Source organism: Lissotriton helveticus, chromosome 10 (assembly GCF_964261635.1).
Source record: "Lissotriton helveticus chromosome 10, aLisHel1.1, whole genome shotgun sequence".
Taxonomy (NCBI): Eukaryota; Metazoa; Chordata; class Amphibia; order Caudata; family Salamandridae; genus Lissotriton; species Lissotriton helveticus.
This window is the reverse complement of record NC_136071.1, coordinates 11,528,578-11,547,829: the sequence shown is the minus strand read 5'-3', so window position 1 is coordinate 11,547,829 and position 19,252 is coordinate 11,528,578. Positions and strand designations below refer to the sequence as shown.

Sequence of the window (19,252 nt, the reverse complement as noted above, 5' to 3'; positions counted from 1 at the left end):
TGGATTGGTTTTATGTTTGCTTTTATCATCCACGTTATTACCATGTTATTACCATGTTATTACCATGTTACCATGTTACTTACCTGATCATATATGGATTGGTTTTATGTTTGTTTTTATCATCCATGTTATTACCATGTTACTGACTATTATACTGTTCCCATTATCTCTGTTTACTCCTATTGCCCCTTCCCTGTCTTTGTGAAGCGCTCTGATATCTGTAAGGATCCTGTTCGCGCTATATAAAACTTTGAATAAATAAATAAATAAAATTAAAATCGGTTATCACCCTTTATATATGCTCCTTTTTGTGACACTCAAAACCAGACATTCACTACAACCATTTTAATGGGGACCATGTCCCAGAGCCCTGTAACGGCTGCTACAGCATGTTGTCCATGTTGCGGCTGGCCAATAAAGTAGGGGGAGGGGCTTCCCCAGATGCCCTGTGGGGTTTGGATGTGCTCACTCTGCCCCTTACGTATTTCTTTTTAATTCATTTATGGTACATGGGGATCAAGTCTTGTAATGGCTGCCAAAACATTGTTCAGGTTGAAATCAACCAATCATGATTGACTAGTTCCCTTTAAAGAGGCCAAGAGCATATTTGGACATTAACTGCCCAGATATCTATATTTTTTTAAACCGTAATTTCTCAAAAACTACTGAACAGATTTATACGACTCCCATTTTCTAAGAGAATTTGTTTATGCTGAACTTTTTCCTAGGTATTTCTTTACCCTATATCTAATGTGGACCTAGAATTTGGTCACATCTAATCGGGTAAGCTCTGAGCAAGTGGAACATGGAACAAAAGAATGGGTTGGAGCTGGCATTATGGTGGTCGTTAGCAGCCTTGTTGGGTAAAATGTCAAATGTAGGCTCTGCATCTGTTTTTAAAGTATTATAATTTAATTGAAAAGTAAACTTTTGATTCCAACGCTGTTTCAGGAACCCAAATCTAGCCTAATCGGTAAGAACTATGACAATCGCGATCCAGATTAAGGTGTCTCCCACTGTGGAGAGTTGAAATTGGGTCTTTTTAAACAGCTGGAAAATCTGTGCTGGACTTCACTTTATCTCTGGATCCCAGCACTTTTAAAGCTGCATTGGCCTGGTGTGGTAGAAAGTCCACACCTGTTAACATTTAGAGCCCAGTCCCTACAAAACAAAAACAGCATGCCATCTTTTAACATTACCCACATCACCCAAGACTACAATCAGCGTGGAGCACATTGCTGGACTGCAGCTCATAACAGACATGCAGAAGAATAATCTTTCATTCGTCACTGAAGCTTCCCAGCTACCTGTTAACACACACTATGGGACCAGGGCACGTCTGGGGGAGAGGGGTTGGCCTAACGGCTAAGGCGCTCGACCTCGGACCTGGGGATCTGGGTTCGAGTCTCGGTAACGATGCCAAAAAACCCCTGTGATTCTGGGCAAATCACTTAATCTCCCCGTGCCTAAAATGAAAGTGTGTCCTCATGTAACGTAACTGGTGCTATGTAAAGCGCTCTGATAACTGATTCGGTTCTAGTTTGCGCTATATAAAACTCTGCAAAAAAAAAAAAACACCTATGTTCAACCAAACCAGAGTTTAAGTAAACAATTTGAGAGGTCTGTAGGACAGTCTCACCTGAGAGTGTTTAAAGACATCCTTTCCCACCATATCAAGGTTTGATGGATCTCGGATTGAAGCCACATACTCGGAGACAGCCTTGATCACGACATCGCAGGGCGGAAGGACTAGCTGATGAGCACGCACCTATAAAAGGACAAAGAGACATAAAATACAAAGCAAGTGAAAGAAGGCTCCCATAATTCCTAAAATAACCTCCCTCAGAGGTCTGAGTGTTGAGGGCTTGAGTGACTGAAGAGTTAGTCTTCTTTGGGTGTGTGCATACAAGTGTGAGTGAGGATTCTTCACATTTTAGAGAACAAGGAATTCCTTTGTCTAAAGCATAATTTAGCAGTGAAAAATGACAGGGAAATGGATCAGGGCAAAAACAGAGTGCCGCTCAATATAGTGGAAATTGGTGAACGGAGAGCGTCAGGGCGACAAAACTCTGCAAAGAAAAGGAACAGGCATCACCTTCAGTGAGGCCAAAGGGTGGTCTGGTCCGAGCAGGCTCCAGTGAAAAGCAGCTAGGTCTTCATCTGGAAGAATGTGATTGCCTGAAATAAATAAAAGCTTATTTGTGTATTTCCCAAGTGCAGCCTTCCAAAGAACCATCTCAAAGCACTACACAATGCTTTATAAATGTAAGCACCTCGTTTTAGCAACACAACCAGCCCCAGTGTTGAGTTATATGAAACAGGTAACCAGCCTCGGATGGGAAGCACAAATGGAATGCAGATCTACCTCCACCACTAACTTGTTTATATTTACCAAGTAGGGCTGCAAAAAGAGGAAAGTGGGCAAGCTTCAGGCCCAGCTGCTTGGCAACCTCTTGCATGAGAAACTGATTGGTTGTAAGATTTTTCCCATTCCAGCTGAGTTTCAAAGCATGAGAACTGTAGTAGGAAGGTATGTTGCAGAGGGCATATTCGGAGTCGTGGGCAATTAAACCATGAAAGCCGTTCTCTCTGTAGAAGGCAACCACTTCAAGGTGATGGTCTTCAAGGGTCTGGAACACCTAGAGAAGAACGGGAGAAAGAAGACCCTTAGCAGGAACCAAAAAAGCCACAGAAGGCCACAAGCCAAGAAACTGCCTTAAAGGCTGTCTTGATCAATTTACTAAACATTGGGTTTTATTGCCACCTCACGCATACAGACCCAACAGTAGCAACTTATCTAATTTATACTTGCAATCTCAAACAAACCTGTACTGCAACACTTCAACACTACCTACTTACCCATCTCAGTACTGGTCAGCAAACTATACTGACAATATACATTTGAGATCCGAAAAAGGGGATCTTTTCTAAATCCAGAGGGTTGAGAGGTCCCTGCACAATTGAAGGGGATACGGGGGATACGTCCTCCCTAGTGTATCTACATTGAAAACACGAGTATCCCACCTAAGACCACAGGTGTGGTCCTTAGAAGAACAGAGGGAAAATGTGGGTGGTAACTCCGAGTGGGCACAGTAGCTCCGCACAACTAGTGCAGTGAAGAAAAAAAAAAAAAATTTTTAAATATATATAACCGTCACACACTCTAGTAGTGTCATGCTTCATCATTGGGTTCACCCTGACTCCTAAAGGTCAGGGTGGGCTTGACCGTATTCCAGAGAGCACTTACAAGAAGGATGACCAGGGGGCTAAACTAGAGATTAAAAATCCCTCAACTTCTCCAATGTATACCTTTATTAGCAGAGAAGGTGTGGAAAGTAAAAACAATATCTTGTGGGTAAGTGGATTATTATGGTCCTAGGATCCTGTATTATACCGACATGTTTCAGCTCTACTCTAAGGCCCAAAAAGGTCTGGGGCTTTCATCAGGGTAATGTAATGATACCTCCCTGGATTAATGATAACCTTAATATGAGGCTAATTTGACTCAAATAAGTTGAGATGGGGCAGTGATAATACTTTCCAGCAAGTAGTCTTGGTGAAGTTTCACCCGCAATCATCAGGTGTAGTGCATCTCGGGGGCGGGAACTTTGGCGCCCTGTGGTCGTACTTTCATCAAGGGTCCTGACCCCGCTATTAGCCTAGTTTATCTCCGCGTCTCCCGGCTTCTACTTATCTAACCTGGTACTACACTGCAATCACAACACACCAAGTGTGTATCTAATGTGGCACTTCAACATTTCCACTCTTTACTGTAATCTGGGGGCAGACTTTTCTTTTACGATTACTTTTTTCCAATTCTGGACAGCCACTCTGTTCCTCAAGGTCCCGCTTTAATATTGATACTTTAAACACATCAATTTCCTAATATGTTTAAAAATGTTTCGTTTCAATGGACATTTTAACCTAACTGTAGCATCACTAACGTTTTTTTTTCTCAGTGAATGTAAACTTTTTTTCAACGTAAAGTAAGATATTATTACTGCACCTAACTGTAACTTCACTCTAACTTTTCTTTTGTTCAGTGAGTTTGAGGGTTTTGTATTTTTACATAAAGGAACTATATAAAGGGGTTTATTTTCAGTCAGGCAGACCTACTGGCTTTGTCAAAGGGTCGGACTACCAAAACATAAAAAGCAGACCTATTGGCTTAATCTTGAGGTCAGCACATCAACATATATAAATCAGAATTATTGCCTTTGTCCAAAAACAAAAAATAAAAAAAAGAAATGACTGGTGATGCCCCCTCTCTCTCTTTAGGGCACCACACAAACAAAAAATGCCAACCAATACCTCACAGGGCAATTATGCGGCGTTTCTCTCAAGAGAAATAAACATAATAAGCTAAGCCGATGGAATTTTTATATTTGGCATCATGTCAAGCGTTTCTTTTAAAAGAAATTCTGGTTGTCCCGGTCCCACCTTGGGCACCCACACCTTTTGATACTGTTGGGGGCTGGGACGCCAGCTTGAAGGCCGGCACTCATACTTTTAAAACATTGGCTTCAAATTAAAGTAAATCCATGGACAGGTCAATCTTTCATCTCCCAGACGGTTTTTGGATGAAGTCACATAGGAATAGAATAGCACCAATATTTAGCAGCACACGGCTAAATCATATTTGCAAAATGCCATCAAATTTAAGTGAATGCAGCTTCAGTGCAGCACGCCCCTCTTTCCTTCCATCTTCTGTCTCTCACTTCATAAGCCCTGCTTCATTCTTCTTTATCTTGCCCAAAGTGTGGCCCGGTTTATTTTTCTCCCCTTCCCCACACCATCTTTACCTGAACTGTATGCAGCATACCTTGCGTCCACCAGAAAATCTCGCATTGCTCTGATCCTTATACTTTCGCTTAGCTTATCCGTGAAACGAGTGTTTCTGCTCCAGATTACACTGCATAACCTTGAGTGTTCGCCACTAGTCAAAGCGACCCATTGGTGCTCCGCATGGGGTACTGTGAGTGGCTCTGATGCCTCCCGTTGCTTCTTGCATTTTGCACAAGGCTTTCCCGCGCCCTCCCTACTATGCCTGCAAAGAGTGGATCCCTTTGCCTGCCAGGTACAAACCGGCCAACGCCTGTGATGGAGTAGTCGATTTGAGCAAGTGGGACCATCCCCACTGACCCCTTCAATAAATCAATGCCAGCTGTTCAGGCAGTTTCGGATCCACATCAAGAAGACTTATAAATCCACAGTCTTCGATATTTTTAGCACTACGGACCAATGCGCCGCTCGCAGCCCGTCCCGGCTGCGCTCATATTCTGCAGACTAACCGTGACTGTAATGCGCCCCCCGGTCCATTACGGTTAACAAATTAACAGCCTGTGCTCACCTCGTGATAACCGTTTCCGCCCAATAGTAAACAGGGAAGGGGTGCCGAGATAATAACACTCTGCCGCGTTGAGCCCCAAATAATGCCAAGCTGGTTTCTCCCAGTTTGATATCTAGAGCCTCCTGGTAAACCTCGTGCTCTAGCAACTCTTCCTGCGCCCGAACAACTATACCCGGTACGCCAAAGCATTAACCCATGGCTACACTGTGCTCCCGTGACATACGTTGTTAACCGGAACCTTGCTGGTGTGCTTACCTTCACCACACGATGTCGGGAGACATTGTCCTCAACCGTTTCGGGGGCACCAGCGCCCGCACGACCTACAATGCAGCGGCTGGCCATCTAAGGTAATGCCGCCATCCTGTACTGACTCGCTGCAGACGTTGGTAAGTTCCAAGTTGTGAGATCATGAGCCTTCTGTCCATCCAGCCTCCCAGATCACATGAAATGCCCATTCTTTAGATTCTTCAGGTTCCTCGCTGACACGCATTTCTCTTGAGCTCGCCTCCATGCCGCTGCCCGCTCCTATTGCTGGCTCTCCTCCTGCCCGCTCTTGCATCCGAGCTCAGTGGGGCTCCCCCGCCAGTTCTTTTTCGCCGCAACCAGGGCAGTGCACTCACTCACGCCACTGACCGCACCTCGCAAACCACGAGAAAGTACAAAATGCAAGGGCGACAGAATACTATTAAAAACAAGCACGGCCAAAAGTATACAAAATTGTTACCAACCGAGGGGCCTCGTGTCTGCCTCTGCGTCGTGGCACTTTCTTCGATGGGCTCCAGGCCTCGAGATCCGGAGCGCCTCTCAGCCCTGCCAGGCACACCTCTGCACCTAGCAGTCCTCCGAGGCTTCTTGGCGCTGTCCCCAAGACCGGCATACTTTTTCCCCGCGCCACAGGCTGGTACAGTCACGTGGACTTGTGTGGTGAGCGTCCTGCTCCCAGCAGAAGCGGTCGCTCCACAAGCTGATCCACGCCTTCACCTGCCCTGGTACAGTAGTGATCTCGCTCTGCACTGCTTGAGCCTGCAGAACTTATTTAATATAAATAGATTGCCTGCATAATTATCGGACCTTATTTAATAACCTGCATAGCTATTTGCTTTTCGCTAAGATAGACCTGATAGCAGCGCTTATTGCCAGGGTGCGCTAGTCCAACTGTTAAGATTGCTGCCTGCTGATTTAATTTGCCTGATTGTGCCCACGCCACTGCCATTAGCCTCGTGCATTTGCCTATCGTGCCCCAGTCCGGTTTTATTATTGGCTTGCAGCCATTTTGTTTGTTGTCGTTTGAGCCTCCCTGCCCTGATCGCCACCCCGCTCCCCGCCTCCCAGCTGACCCTCCCTCGCCCCTCCCCTTCCACTATCCACATATGACAGATGCCTTTGCGCGCAGCGTTCACGCGCAGCGATCGCGCCCCATGCGCGCCGAAGGTGCGCCAAAGGTAAGCCCGTCTACGCCCGTCCGCGCCTGGACCGCGCCCAGCGCCAGACCCCCTGGCCCCCGCAAGACCCACTCCACCCGCATAACATATGACGCAGCTACCCTCTCAGCACTTAACCCCGGCCGACTCCCAAACTGCTTCCAAGCCGCCCCAGGAAACACCCATGGATCCTTCACCTGCCACTCCTGCAAGTTCGACTGCATCAGGAACCAGATCACAACCACTAACCCCAAACAAAGCACGAACAATAACCACCTAAAGTGCATCCTGATCAACACCCGCTCAGTCCACAGACACTCCATCGAACTCTGGAACCTACTCGACACTACTTCTCCGGACGTCGCCTTCCTCACAGAAACATGGATGAACGCCTCATCAGCCCCTGACATCTCCATAGCCATCCCGGAGACCTACAAAATCATCCGAAAGGATCGCATCAACCAAACAGGAGGAGGTATCGCCATCGTCCATAAGAACACCATTCGCATCACAACCAGTCCGGACGATAACCTCGCTACCGCCGAGCACCTTCACTTCCAAATTCACACCGACCCCAAAACCACACTCAGAGGCACCCTCATCTACAGACCCCCAGGACCCCACTCACAATTCAGTGAAGACATCGCTGACTTCATCAGCCCACACGCCCTCACCTCCGAGGACTACATTCTACTAGGAGACCTCAACTTCCACCTGGCCAAGAAAAACGACAACACCACCACCACCCTCCTGGACAACCTGGCCAATCTCGGACTCAAACAACTTGTTGACACCCCCACCCACTCTGCCGGACACACGCTTGACGCTATTTTCACCTCCAGCAAACACATCTCCTTCGATCACACCACATCCCTCCATTGGACTGACCACAGCTGCGTCCACTTCACCTACAAAAAGACCAAGAACCACAACACCCCACAACCAATTCCCCGAAGAAACTGGAACAAAATCACCTCCGACCAGCTTTTCTCGTCGCTTCAACAAAACCCCCCTACCAATTCATCGGACCCAAACCAAGCTGCCACCGACCTCACTCAATGGATCACCCACAGCGCCAACGAACTGGCACCCTGGAGAAATCATCAAATCAAGCAAGGTAGCAAAAAAGCCCCCTGGTTCAACGATGACCTTAAGAAATCCAAGAAGCTCTGTCGTACCCTCGAGAAAACCTGGAGAAAAAACCCTACCTCTGACAACCTGGCCTCCTTCAAGAACGCCACCCGCAAGCACCACCAACTCATCCGATCCACCAAGAAATCAGCATTCAAGGATCGACTTGACAACAATGCCCAAAACAGCAAGGAACTATTCAACGTCGTCAAAGAATTCACTAACCCCTCCGCAGGCAATAACGACATCACCCCCTCCCAAGATCTCTGCGACTCTTTATCTTCATTTTTCCACAACAAAATCGCCAAAATACACAACAGCTTTCAAAACCAATCCGAAAACCAGCCCACTCCACCCACCTCCGAACCAACAACACCCTCCAATAACCTTTGCGCCTGGAACCCAATCACCACTGAAGACACCATCCGCCTGATGAACTCCATCCACTCAGGATCGCCAACCGACCCTTGTCCCCACCACATCTTCAACAAAGCAGATTCCATCATCGCACCCCATCTCCGAGATGTCATCAACTGCTCCCTCAACTCCGCCACCTTCCCGGAAATCTGGAAACACGCCAAACTCAGCGCCCTTCTGAAGAAACCCACGGCTGACCCTTATGAACTCAAGAACTACCGCCCCATCTCGCTCCTCCCATTCCCCGCCAAAGTCATCGAAAAAGCCGTCAGTCAGCTCGCCACCTTCCTCGAATACAACAAATCCCTCGACTCCTCTCAATCAGGATTCCGAGCCAAACACAGCACCGAAACCGCCCTCATCGCAGCAACAGATGACATCCGAACACTATTGGACAACGGAGAAACAGTTGCTCTCATCTTACTTGACCTCTCCGCAGCCTTCGACACAGTCTGTCATAGCACCCTCATACAACGCCTCAGCAACATCGGAGTACAAGGAAAGGCATTGGACTGGATCATATCGTTCCTCTCCGGAAGAACCCAGAGAGTCCGCCTCCCCCTTTCAAATCAGAGGCCACCGAAGTCATCTGCGGCGTATCACAAGGATCATCTCTCAGCCCCACCCTCTTCAACGTATACATGAGCCCCCTCGCATCCATCGCGCGCCAGCATAACCTCAACATCATCTCCTACGCGGACGACACTCAGCTGATCCTCTCCCTCACCAAAGACCCAAACACCGCCAAAACCAACTTACACAAAGGAATGAAAGAAGTAGCCGAGTGGATGAAGAACAGTCGTCTAAAACTAAACTCGGACAAAACAGAAGTCCTCATCTTAGGATCATCCCCCTCTGCCTGGGACGACTCCTGGTGGCCACCGGCCCTCGGAACGGCACCCACACCTAAGGACCACGCACGTAACCGTGGCTTCATCCTTGACTCCTCCTTCTCGATGACCAGACAAGTCAACGCCGTATCATCATCCTGCTTCAACATCTTACGAATGCTCAAAAAAATCTTCCGTTGGATCCCCACCGAAACAAGAAAAACAGTCACCCACGCACTGGTCACAAGCCGACTGGATTACGGCAACACCCTTTACGCCGGAACCACAGCCAAACTTCAGAAAAAACTCCAACGCATACAAAACGCCTTAGCCAGACTCATTTTAGACATCCCTCGGCAAGCTCACATTTCCAACCACCTGAAAGACCTCCACTGGCTCCCTGTCAACAAGAGAATAACGTTCCGTCTTCTCACCCACGCACACAAAGCCCTCTACGACCTAGGACCCGAATGCCTCAACACGCGTCTATCCTTCTACACTCCCGCCAACTACGATCGTCCAATCAAGCCCTCGCCGCAATTCCACGCATCCACAGATCCACCATGGGTGGAAGATCCTTCTCCTACTTGGCGGCAAAGACCTGGAATTCTCTCCCCACCCACCTCCGCCTCACTCAGAACCACCTCTCCTTCAGAAAACAACTAAAAACCTGGATATTCGATAAATAAATCACCTCCCGCCCTAAAGCGCCTTGAGACCCTCTGGGTGAGTAGTGCGCTATACAAATTCTAGAACTTGAACTTGGTGTGGGGGCTGGTGCCTGGAGGTCTGGCAGATGGCATGTAATGCTGGTTTTTTTTTCAATTCAATTTTTTTTATCAATTCAATTCATTTTATCATGATTTGGAATTCCGAAGAATTCCACATAACATTACAATAAAACATTCACTCATCCACAACATATCGCGCAGAGCGAGCAGAGCATGCACGCTGCAAAGCTCGGCGAGACCTAAAAAGGCCTCCTGATGCAGATTAGAGCATATATGGATGGTATTTCAAGTGTGTGGGCCCTTGATTTTAAACACCAAGCACAGTGACCTACCTTGGTCATCTCTACTTTTGTATGTTATTAGTAACATTTGGTGAACAAAGTATTGCCAACCCCTGATGACAAGTAGTATCGTATGGAAAAACATTTCAAGTTCATTCTATTCCAATCCTGTCTTCACAGATCTGTCTCCTGTAGAAGGGATATATGTCATTTGGTTTCACCTCAAGTTAAGTGTCGCGAGGCGCTTTCCGGGTGTTTTGAGTCCCTTTACATAAAGGATGATTTTCTTGACCACTGTGTAGCATAAGAGGATTTTTTCTGTGACCCTCCCATTACCCCTGCATCCTATTCACTGCTTCCGCTAATCTCTTGCCCCATATGTTAGAATGCCCAACAGACCACTGACATTAACACTAAAAGCAACCCCCGCCTCCCCTGCTGTCCACCTGTGATGAAGAAGTGGGTGCAGGTGTCCCATGAACCCTTCCAATGTAGACAGCCGTAGGCTAGAGCAATCTTTGGAACTCTGTTTTATTGCACATAGAGGTCAAGAGACTGGCCACTGGCGTTTGATGCTTAATGGGGGGGGGGGGGGGGAGAGATGATTGTGCACGCCTTCACCAGTGCCCTAACAGTGTGGTGCCTAGGTGAGGGAGTTGAGTGTTTAGCTGGGTGCTTTTCTTAGTAGTGCCCACCAGGCCTTTAACGAAAAGAAAGGTGCAACTGGCACTTGCCTGTATTAACGGCCCTCGGGGCAGTGTTGATGGCAGATCCAGCCTCCTTAGTCTCCCCAGGAGTACCGGTCTCGAGCACAGTGCTCTGGGAGCATCCCTCGTGGTTTTCGATCATCTTCTCCTCTGGTTCTTCTGGGGCAGTTTTCTCCTCGATACCGCTTTTCTCCTGCTCTCTGTTTCCTCTGCTGCTGCTCGACCTGGTCCTCCTGCACTGTGGTTCTTCGTCTCATCCCGCCTCCGGTCGGAGAACACCTGTGTGTTTTCGCGGCTTTCCTTTTCTGCTCTCCTCGCATCTTCGCCAGATTGTGCCCCAACCACTAGCACGCTAACTTCACTTCCTGGTTGGGCCACGGTCGCCACTATTTTAGAAGTCCCGGGAATCGGCGGACTAATCACACAACCATATAACAAGAACGTCTGAAAACATAACATAAGACCCTCACTCTGGTAACAATCCAGTGTTTTGTGCCAGTTTGTGTTCCTTCAGTGCTCCGATGTGATCGACCCCGCTCTTACTCTTCTGTTTATCTGTGATGCAAAGCCCCTATTACTCTTTCCCTTCCACGAATACTCAACATCTGTGCCAGGCCTATGGTTATCTCTCAAGTTAGCCTACAACTCGTCTGTTGATTTCTCTCTCCTGGGAACCATACAGTGCGCCTCTGTGGCTTAGATGTTCTGTATCTGCAGTGCCGCTTCCCACTTGACTTGTTCAACATCTGTAGCCAATGTGTGCACTCCACTTTGCCATCATCCAACTCTCCACCTTTTAAGTACCTCAAGTCTTTGTTTCTCACCTCTAGGTTCAAGATCTATATTGTCACTGTACTCTGGAAGAGTAAGCAACCCTCCACAGTTCGTATCATGCGTTTAGTTTCTGCAAGCTCGAAAATCGGGGCAGGGGGTGGGAGACGTGTTCCCATTGCTATATTTTGTGACCAAAGACAATCGGTGCCTACCCCAAGCGCTCTTCGTTTGAGGGTGGCTCCTGTCCAACCCTGGAATAATAACAGTTCTTGTCCATAATATGAATTTAAATTGCATTCTCACAATGGCCATAAGTTCCTCATTTTCTGCAAAACGGTGGACCCTGGTCAGAATGCCTAAACACGGTCTCTTTTGGCATCCCATGCGGAGAAATCTGTGCGTGTGATCTAGCTGAATAGGAGGGTAGGAGGGTCGCCGGGTCGTCCCCTGAAAGCATTGAGGGGTTGGCAAATTGCTCCTAAATATCTTGTCCTCTACATTGCATGGTAATCTACTTATTTGAATGCTGTTTCGGTATGACAAATATAAATGTTCTTCGTTTTGAAGGATCACTTCCTCTCATTTCTCCTTATGGATCAGGATTCTACTTCTCAGGTATTTCTGTCCTTCAGAGAGCTCATTCAACATCATTTCAATGCCATGAATGCTGTGTCCCAAGGAAGCTTTTGCCATGTTTAATTTTGCAAATGCATGTCTTCAGGTCCAACCTGATGGTACCCACTTCCTCGGAGAGATAACAAGCTTTTGCAGCAGGGACACCTCCGGTACCCAAGAGGACATACATGAGTGCATGCCTGTCTATCATTAAAGTTGGTCCATTTGGACAATCAAGCGTCCTTTACAAATTGGCACATTTTGCCTCTCAATGTAGTCAATTCACTGCATTTGAGAGACATCATGTATGGGTGCCATCTACATGTAAAAGAGGAAGAACAACAGGCTAGACTGCTGTTGACCATAAAGTGGTAACAGAGTGGTGCACACAAGTAAAAGGAACACAGGTCATGGCAACACTCACTAAACACACATTAGCTGGTATGAACGAAACAATAGAAACAAACGCAGTATTACAGAGGGGTGCAATTCTTTGAGCAGACCATTTGGTTGACTGGATGTGGCGCGTTTGGTTGTTTGGGACAGCGCTGCGCAACTAGAAAAAGTTTAATAAAAATGTGATACAGCAAAACCAATTCAAAGACATTCAGCAGAAATTATAGATCGACAAATAACTACACATGTTGCGGCTACAGCTTCATGCAAGGAGATCAGTGAATTAATTTGCAGGTAACCAAGAATAACTAAGTGATCAATATACAAAATATTCAAGGATATTCTGAAACCACTACCTTAAAAATACTGCAACATTCAGTTTATATTAACCTACTGTATTATTTTGTTGCGGTAAGTTCATTATTTTAGATAATTATTTAAGTTAGTTGTTTTCTTTCACAAAAATGGCAGCTGCAAGTATTTCTCAATCACCATAATTTTTTTCGGAACCTCAAGAGCCTTTACTACCACGGAAAAAAACTATTTGACAGATATTTTTATTTAGATAGATAGTTTTGTATAGCGCGAACGTGACCCTTGGGTATCAGAGCGCTTCACATATACAGATAGAATACAATAGGTGGGTAAGGGATACATCTTGCATATCATAACCATTCCGAGAATGAGGTAGGTAGGTTTAAAGTTATGTAGTAAAATGATTAATACTGATTTGTGGTGGGTAAGTGTAGGATTGTAATGCGTTTTATCATAACAATGTACAATGGCGCACTATATTTAACTACAACTTGCCATCAGCATGTGCATATTCCAATATAGTTAAGCCGGTGTCTGTCTTCAAGGTTATCATACATGATATTCTATTTGCCTACAGTACTGTAAATTGAAGTACAATAACAAAAGGACCAATAGTCTTTAGCTGTGCATTTCTCCTCCCGATTCTGGATAAGTATAACGCCTCTAGGTTATTCCCAGTGCAATTAGAGACTTTCTATTTACTTCCCTTTGTTGTTCTGCTTTGGCACAACAGTGTCGTGGCGGCGGAAAATTTTAGCTTCCCTCTTAAATGTTGCAGTGTTCGTAATTTTCCTAACATTTGGAGGGAGTGAGTTCCAGATTCTAGGAGCTGCCCCTGAAAAAGCTCTGTCGTATGTTTTCTTCTTCCGGAAGATGGGTGGTCTCAGCAGCAGTTCCTTCCCACTCCTGGCCGGTCTGTCTCCTCCCGATAGTTCGATTTTCTGAGCCAGGTATCTTGGTGTTTTGTAGTGAAGCGCTTTGTGGGTGATACATGCCATTTTAAGTTGGATTCTCGCTTCGTATGGTAGCCAGTTTAGAGCTTTCAGGTGTGGCGTGATATGATCGAATTTCCTAGATCCGGTGATGAGCCTTGCAGCAGTATTGAGACATGCTTTTAGCAGTTGTGTGGATTTATTTTTTTTTTTTTAAATAGCGATTGGAGGGGAAGCTGGTTTTCACCAGCCAGGGGGCAAGCGGACTTGTTACACAATCAGGGAACTGAAAGTCACAATAGCTAAAAATGCTGGGATCAATTGCCAATTGCTTACAATGAAGGTGAACCTCTTCATATTTATGAAATGTCTGTGAAAATGCTGGAAAATCACTTTTGCCCAAAGATCAGCAAGGTACTAGAGTGCCATAAGTGTTTCGCCGGGTATAGGTGATGGTAAAAAGATTTGTAGTTATGTTGCTAGTTTGAAAAGTCTTTCCAGAACTTTTGACTTTGGATCCAATACAGATTTGCTCATACGAGACCAGTTAGTATGTTACACTAATAACCCTTGAGTACAGGAAAAGATTCTAGCTAAAAACCATAGTTAGAAGAAAGCCATTGACATTGTAAAAAAGTATGGAAAATACATCTGGATGGATGAAAGAGAAAAGAGGACCTGCTATGTCGCATGAACAAAGATAAATGAGAGCGACATCAAAGTTGTGTGGGGAAGATCATAATGAAGTTGTGCGGAGAGCGAATGGTGATGAATCACAGGGTCTTATTCAAAAGGAAACATAGCTAAAGTGCTGTCATTGTAGTAACGTAGGACTTTTGCCCAAGTGTTAATTGTTTCGAAAGTAGCTCCGCTTGATTAAAAAAAAAAGCAAATGGGAGCATTTTGTGCATGTGTGCAAAGGAGGATTAGAGCAGAACGTGAAGGGGTGTTTGAGCAGTGTTCAGATACTAGTCCTGCAAGTTGCTGATACCTCCAAGTGGAAAATAATGGAATATGTGATGGTCCAATGACGATTCTAGAGTGCAGTATTGAAGAAGGGGAAAAATGAATAACAGTTCTAGTAGATTGGGAGAGAATTTCTGAAAGGGAGACTACCACACTATCACCTCAGAATATTAATCCTAGTGGATATGGGGGAATTGGGATTGAATTCATAGGTTTCACTGTCATGAGAATTGTATAAGGGAAAGGGAGACAATTGGAAAGGCTGGCGTCGCCAACAAGGCTTGGGTATTACACCTAATTCGAATTCTCTGGATTAAGCATTAACGCTAACTGATTTTATTGATGATCTGGACACTATAAAAAAAAATTTGGGACAAGAATTTAGAAATGAGCTAGGGCTGCTTAAATATTCTGAACATAAGATAGTGGTGAAATCAGCTGTACACAAAGTTAGAAGGCTCCCCAATCCATCTTGTTGCACCGTTAAGGAAGGAACTGGACAGGTTACTGGAATTGAAAGAAACAAGATTGAAACCTCCGAGTGGCTTGCACCTGTGGGTTTGTATCCAAGAATGGCAACACAAAAATCGGGATGGGCATATCTTTGAGATCTTAATCAAAGCCTTCAACCACTGTCAAATATACCAGAGCTCTTAACCATGTTAAGTGACGCAAGTATGTTTAGTGTAATTGACCTTTCTGCAGCATACCATCAGGTATTGCTTCACAAAGAACGCAGAGCCCGACTCCTTTCGTGATGCCTTTGGGAGCTTTCAGGTTTGAGAATACAGCTTGGTTTGGCCATTTCAGGTGAGTGCTTTCAAAGCAGGTCTCGAAAAACCATAAAGATTTTAAAAGACCGACAGGTCTAGTGACCATGACCATCTACTCTACCTAATTGTGATTCGCTTGACCCATAAACTGGTCCCAAACTGCGTGATCCTAGGCAAATATTTTATTTTACATTCAACTTTTTCTTCACTATCACATATGAGTGCACCTTCAAACATAGGACTTCAGCATGTCTGCTGTACAAAACAGCATTTGGTTTAATTGGAAAGATTAAATGTTTGCTCCACGTATAATAATAACCTAGCCCCCCCAATAGGGTACACATGATCTGTGACCTGCTTCTTAGTTCACTATTAGCACTGTCATCAGGGAGGGGCAGCACTGCTTCTAAGTCCATGTTTAAATATATTACTAAATCATGATGTAGTAGTGCACTGTCATTTACAGACAGCACTATTTAAATGGCCATTAGCTTTCCCATTGACATGCAATGTTACTGATTTACTATTTAGCATACACACAAGTGTGTGGAAATCTGGTTTCAGCAAATATTTGTCATTTGAACTCTACCAAGTAAAGTGTTCCGATTTGTTTTGATTCTATTAAAATCTGTGTTTCCATCACTGTTCAGAATTACCAAAGAAATGTAGTTTCCTAACTGCTATCTTTTGCAATCTCTGTACAGTTCACTTACAATCTATTTAAATGTTGATTGTTGGAAAACAAACTGACATCCTACAGCATTTCATTTCACATTCCCTTGTCAGACAGTTCACTTTACAAATCCCTCCAACTCTGCAGTCAGGGAAAGAAAAGCTCACACAAAACTCCAGGACAAAAGAAACCGCAGTCTGTAAGAAGATATAAACTGACATTTGACCTCTGTCTTTGAATGCATACATAGCAATGTGAAAAGATAACAAGATTAAAAGGCATCTCTATTGCTCATGCACCTTCTGAATGAGCAGAACACCGGAGTTTAGCCAGCTTGAGCTGTTTTGCCAGAAAGGACCAATAGGCTCTAAAAATAGCTTGTGCTGATAAAATCTGAGTTGCCATACCAAGAGGAGGCAAATAGATTTTTTGAAGCCTGCAAAAAAAAAAATCATAAAACCTGCTACATACAGGGTATTTATAGCATGATGTTTTTTCAGGAGATATTTTGGTCTATGGAAAGACTAGAGAATAGCACGAAAAAACTGTATGAGCCAGATGTACGAACATTCCATTTTGTGAGTCTCTAATTGCAATTTAAGACTCGCAAAATGAAATGTACTAATGTGTCTCAGACAAATTAGCGATTCCCAATGGGGCCGCAATTGTCCGGCCTCATCAATATTCATGAGGCAGGTCACAATTTGCAACCCATTGGGAATAGGCAATAACAGAGGGATGGTGACCAGCTGGGGACGCAGAACACCATGTCTTTGTTTGCTTTTAAATAAAGCAAATTGAAATGCAGCCCGTTTTCCTTAAAGGAAAACAGGATTCATTTAATTAAGAAAAACGTAACTTTTCAGTTCCATTTATTAGGAGATGGCAGTGGTCCGTGGGACCATTGCCTGATCTTAAAAAGGTTTTCGCTACCACTCACCAAGGGGAAGGGGTACCCTGTGGACCCCTTCCCGTTTGCAACTGGCTTACCATCTACTTGAAATAAGCAGTAAACTGCAATTGTTTTGTGAACGCATTCCAGTCACAAAACAATCTTACATGCCCTTGCAACTCACTATTTGGAGGGGACACCCTTGGCACACCCCTTCCTAATAGTGACTTGCAAAACCCTATTATACGAGTAATAGATTACTGACTCGCAAAATTGGGTTTGAACATAGAAAAATGCATTTAATGTGCCTTTTGCGATCTGTAAAATGCATGGTATATGTGGCCCCATGTATGGTGTTAGAGGTTGACCAAAGTTGACTCACTTCCAAGAGAGAAAAATGCAAGTTCAGAAGTAAAACATACTTCAAATGTTTTACAACTTATGAGCTGCTTATGTATCTACATGCACCTTTTTGCATTAGCACTTTATTAATTCCAGACCTGAATTTATATCCCTTTCATGATAGTAAAATATACAATAGTTTTAATATCTAAATTGTAAAATCTGTTATGTATTTTATAGACTTTTTTTCCCCCATTATGACTGATATAGTGGGAACAAGAGAATGACAACTTCTTGATTGTACCTACTTAATATGTCGTATTGTATAATGAGCATCTTTTATGGTTTTTCAAACTGAATAAAGAATAATGAATGAATGACAAAAATGTAAGTTCAGAGTCAATGTAGTGTTTTGTCTAGTCACACTGTCAGATGAAGTGATCAGTTTAAAGATGACCTAGCCAAATCAGTGGACAAAGCACCCACACCTAAGGATAACGATCATGCAAGATCTTTGCATGGTATGGCAGATTATTATTCCAAATCCATAGGAAACTTTGCAAGTATGATGTAACCTCTGACAATCTGGTTGAAAAAAGGAGTTAAGTTCGCTTGGTAAATGAATGTGTGAAAGTCCGTGATGCAGTGAAGTCAGAAAGAGGGACAATGTTAACATTAGGATATTTTGATGGCAATAGAGGACTTCAGTTACCACTGGCACTAGCCTGAAGGATGTAGGTGCAGTATTATCCCAACATATTGATAGTGAACAAAAAGAGGTTGTTTTTGCTTCAAGCACACTCTAAGCAAAAAAAAAATATTTTACAATTGAGCTTAAGACACTCGCTTGTTTGTGAGCAGTTATTTCAAGTTTTATCTGTGGGGTTTGCAGTTTGTAGTGCAGACCAATGATTCCAAACTGCCTGGTCCACGTCCTACCTTTTCCCCCGTATGACCTGTACAGAGGGTTAGGTTAGCCTGTTGAGACTGCTGCTGCTTGCTCGAAAGGATGAAGTCCTGCCAAAACCGCAAAACTTGTGGCGTCCAAAACCCTTGGACTGGGACTGAAAGGCCAAAGATCTTACTGTGGCTCTGCTGTATTTAAAACACTATCGTGTAGAGTCCACTTTGGCGCCAAAGAGACGAGAAACGTCAAAACGCAAGTCCAAAGGGGTAGTCTATCTGTCCGGCGAAAAACCCAGACCCGCTTAGCCAAGCGTGCCTCCTGGTTTCAACAGCGGAAACCATTACCCTGGTAACAGAGTCCGCACTATCCAGACCTGATTGAATGACCTGACGGGCTGCAGCTTGAGTGTCAGAGACTACTTCCGCAAAAATGGCCCTGAACATCCTACGGAAGTTTCGGGAGTGCCTTCCTCGCTGAGTCCATCAGAGCATTGATATAGCGACCCAAAAGGCAGGACGCAATAGTTGATTTTAGAGCCATACTACCAGATGAAAATACTTCATTTGCCAATAGCTCCATCCGTTTGGATTCTCTATCTGCAGGCGTAGATGGGAATGAGCCTGCAGACTATTTAGAGAGGAGCACGACTACCAATCTCTCAGGAGACGGGTGGGTGGGAAAAAAGGAAGCAGGATCTCCCGGGGCCACTGTATACCTCCTTACAACAGACATGAACACCGCAGGAGCAGTCTTTGGTTTCTGCCACACCTACAAGATAGGCTCATTCAAAGCCTTGTTG

At 44.8% G+C, this 19,252-nt stretch overlaps 1 protein-coding gene across 3 annotated transcripts in view; it reads right to left on the bottom strand.

Moving 5' to 3' along the window:
• Positions 1-19,252, bottom strand: part of FAM120C (family with sequence similarity 120 member C) — a 434,870-nt gene that overhangs the window by 395,096 nt on the left and 20,522 nt on the right. For all 3 annotated transcript variants that reach the window (XM_078664559.1, XM_078664560.1, XM_078664561.1), the window contains exons 2-4: positions 2,393-2,639; positions 2,096-2,178; positions 1,640-1,768 (exon numbers count right to left, since the gene is read on the bottom strand). In XM_078664559.1, the coding sequence (XP_078520685.1) occupies positions 1,640-1,768; positions 2,096-2,178; positions 2,393-2,639 (459 nt within the window). The remainder of the gene's footprint in view (positions 1-1,639; positions 1,769-2,095; positions 2,179-2,392; positions 2,640-19,252) is intronic.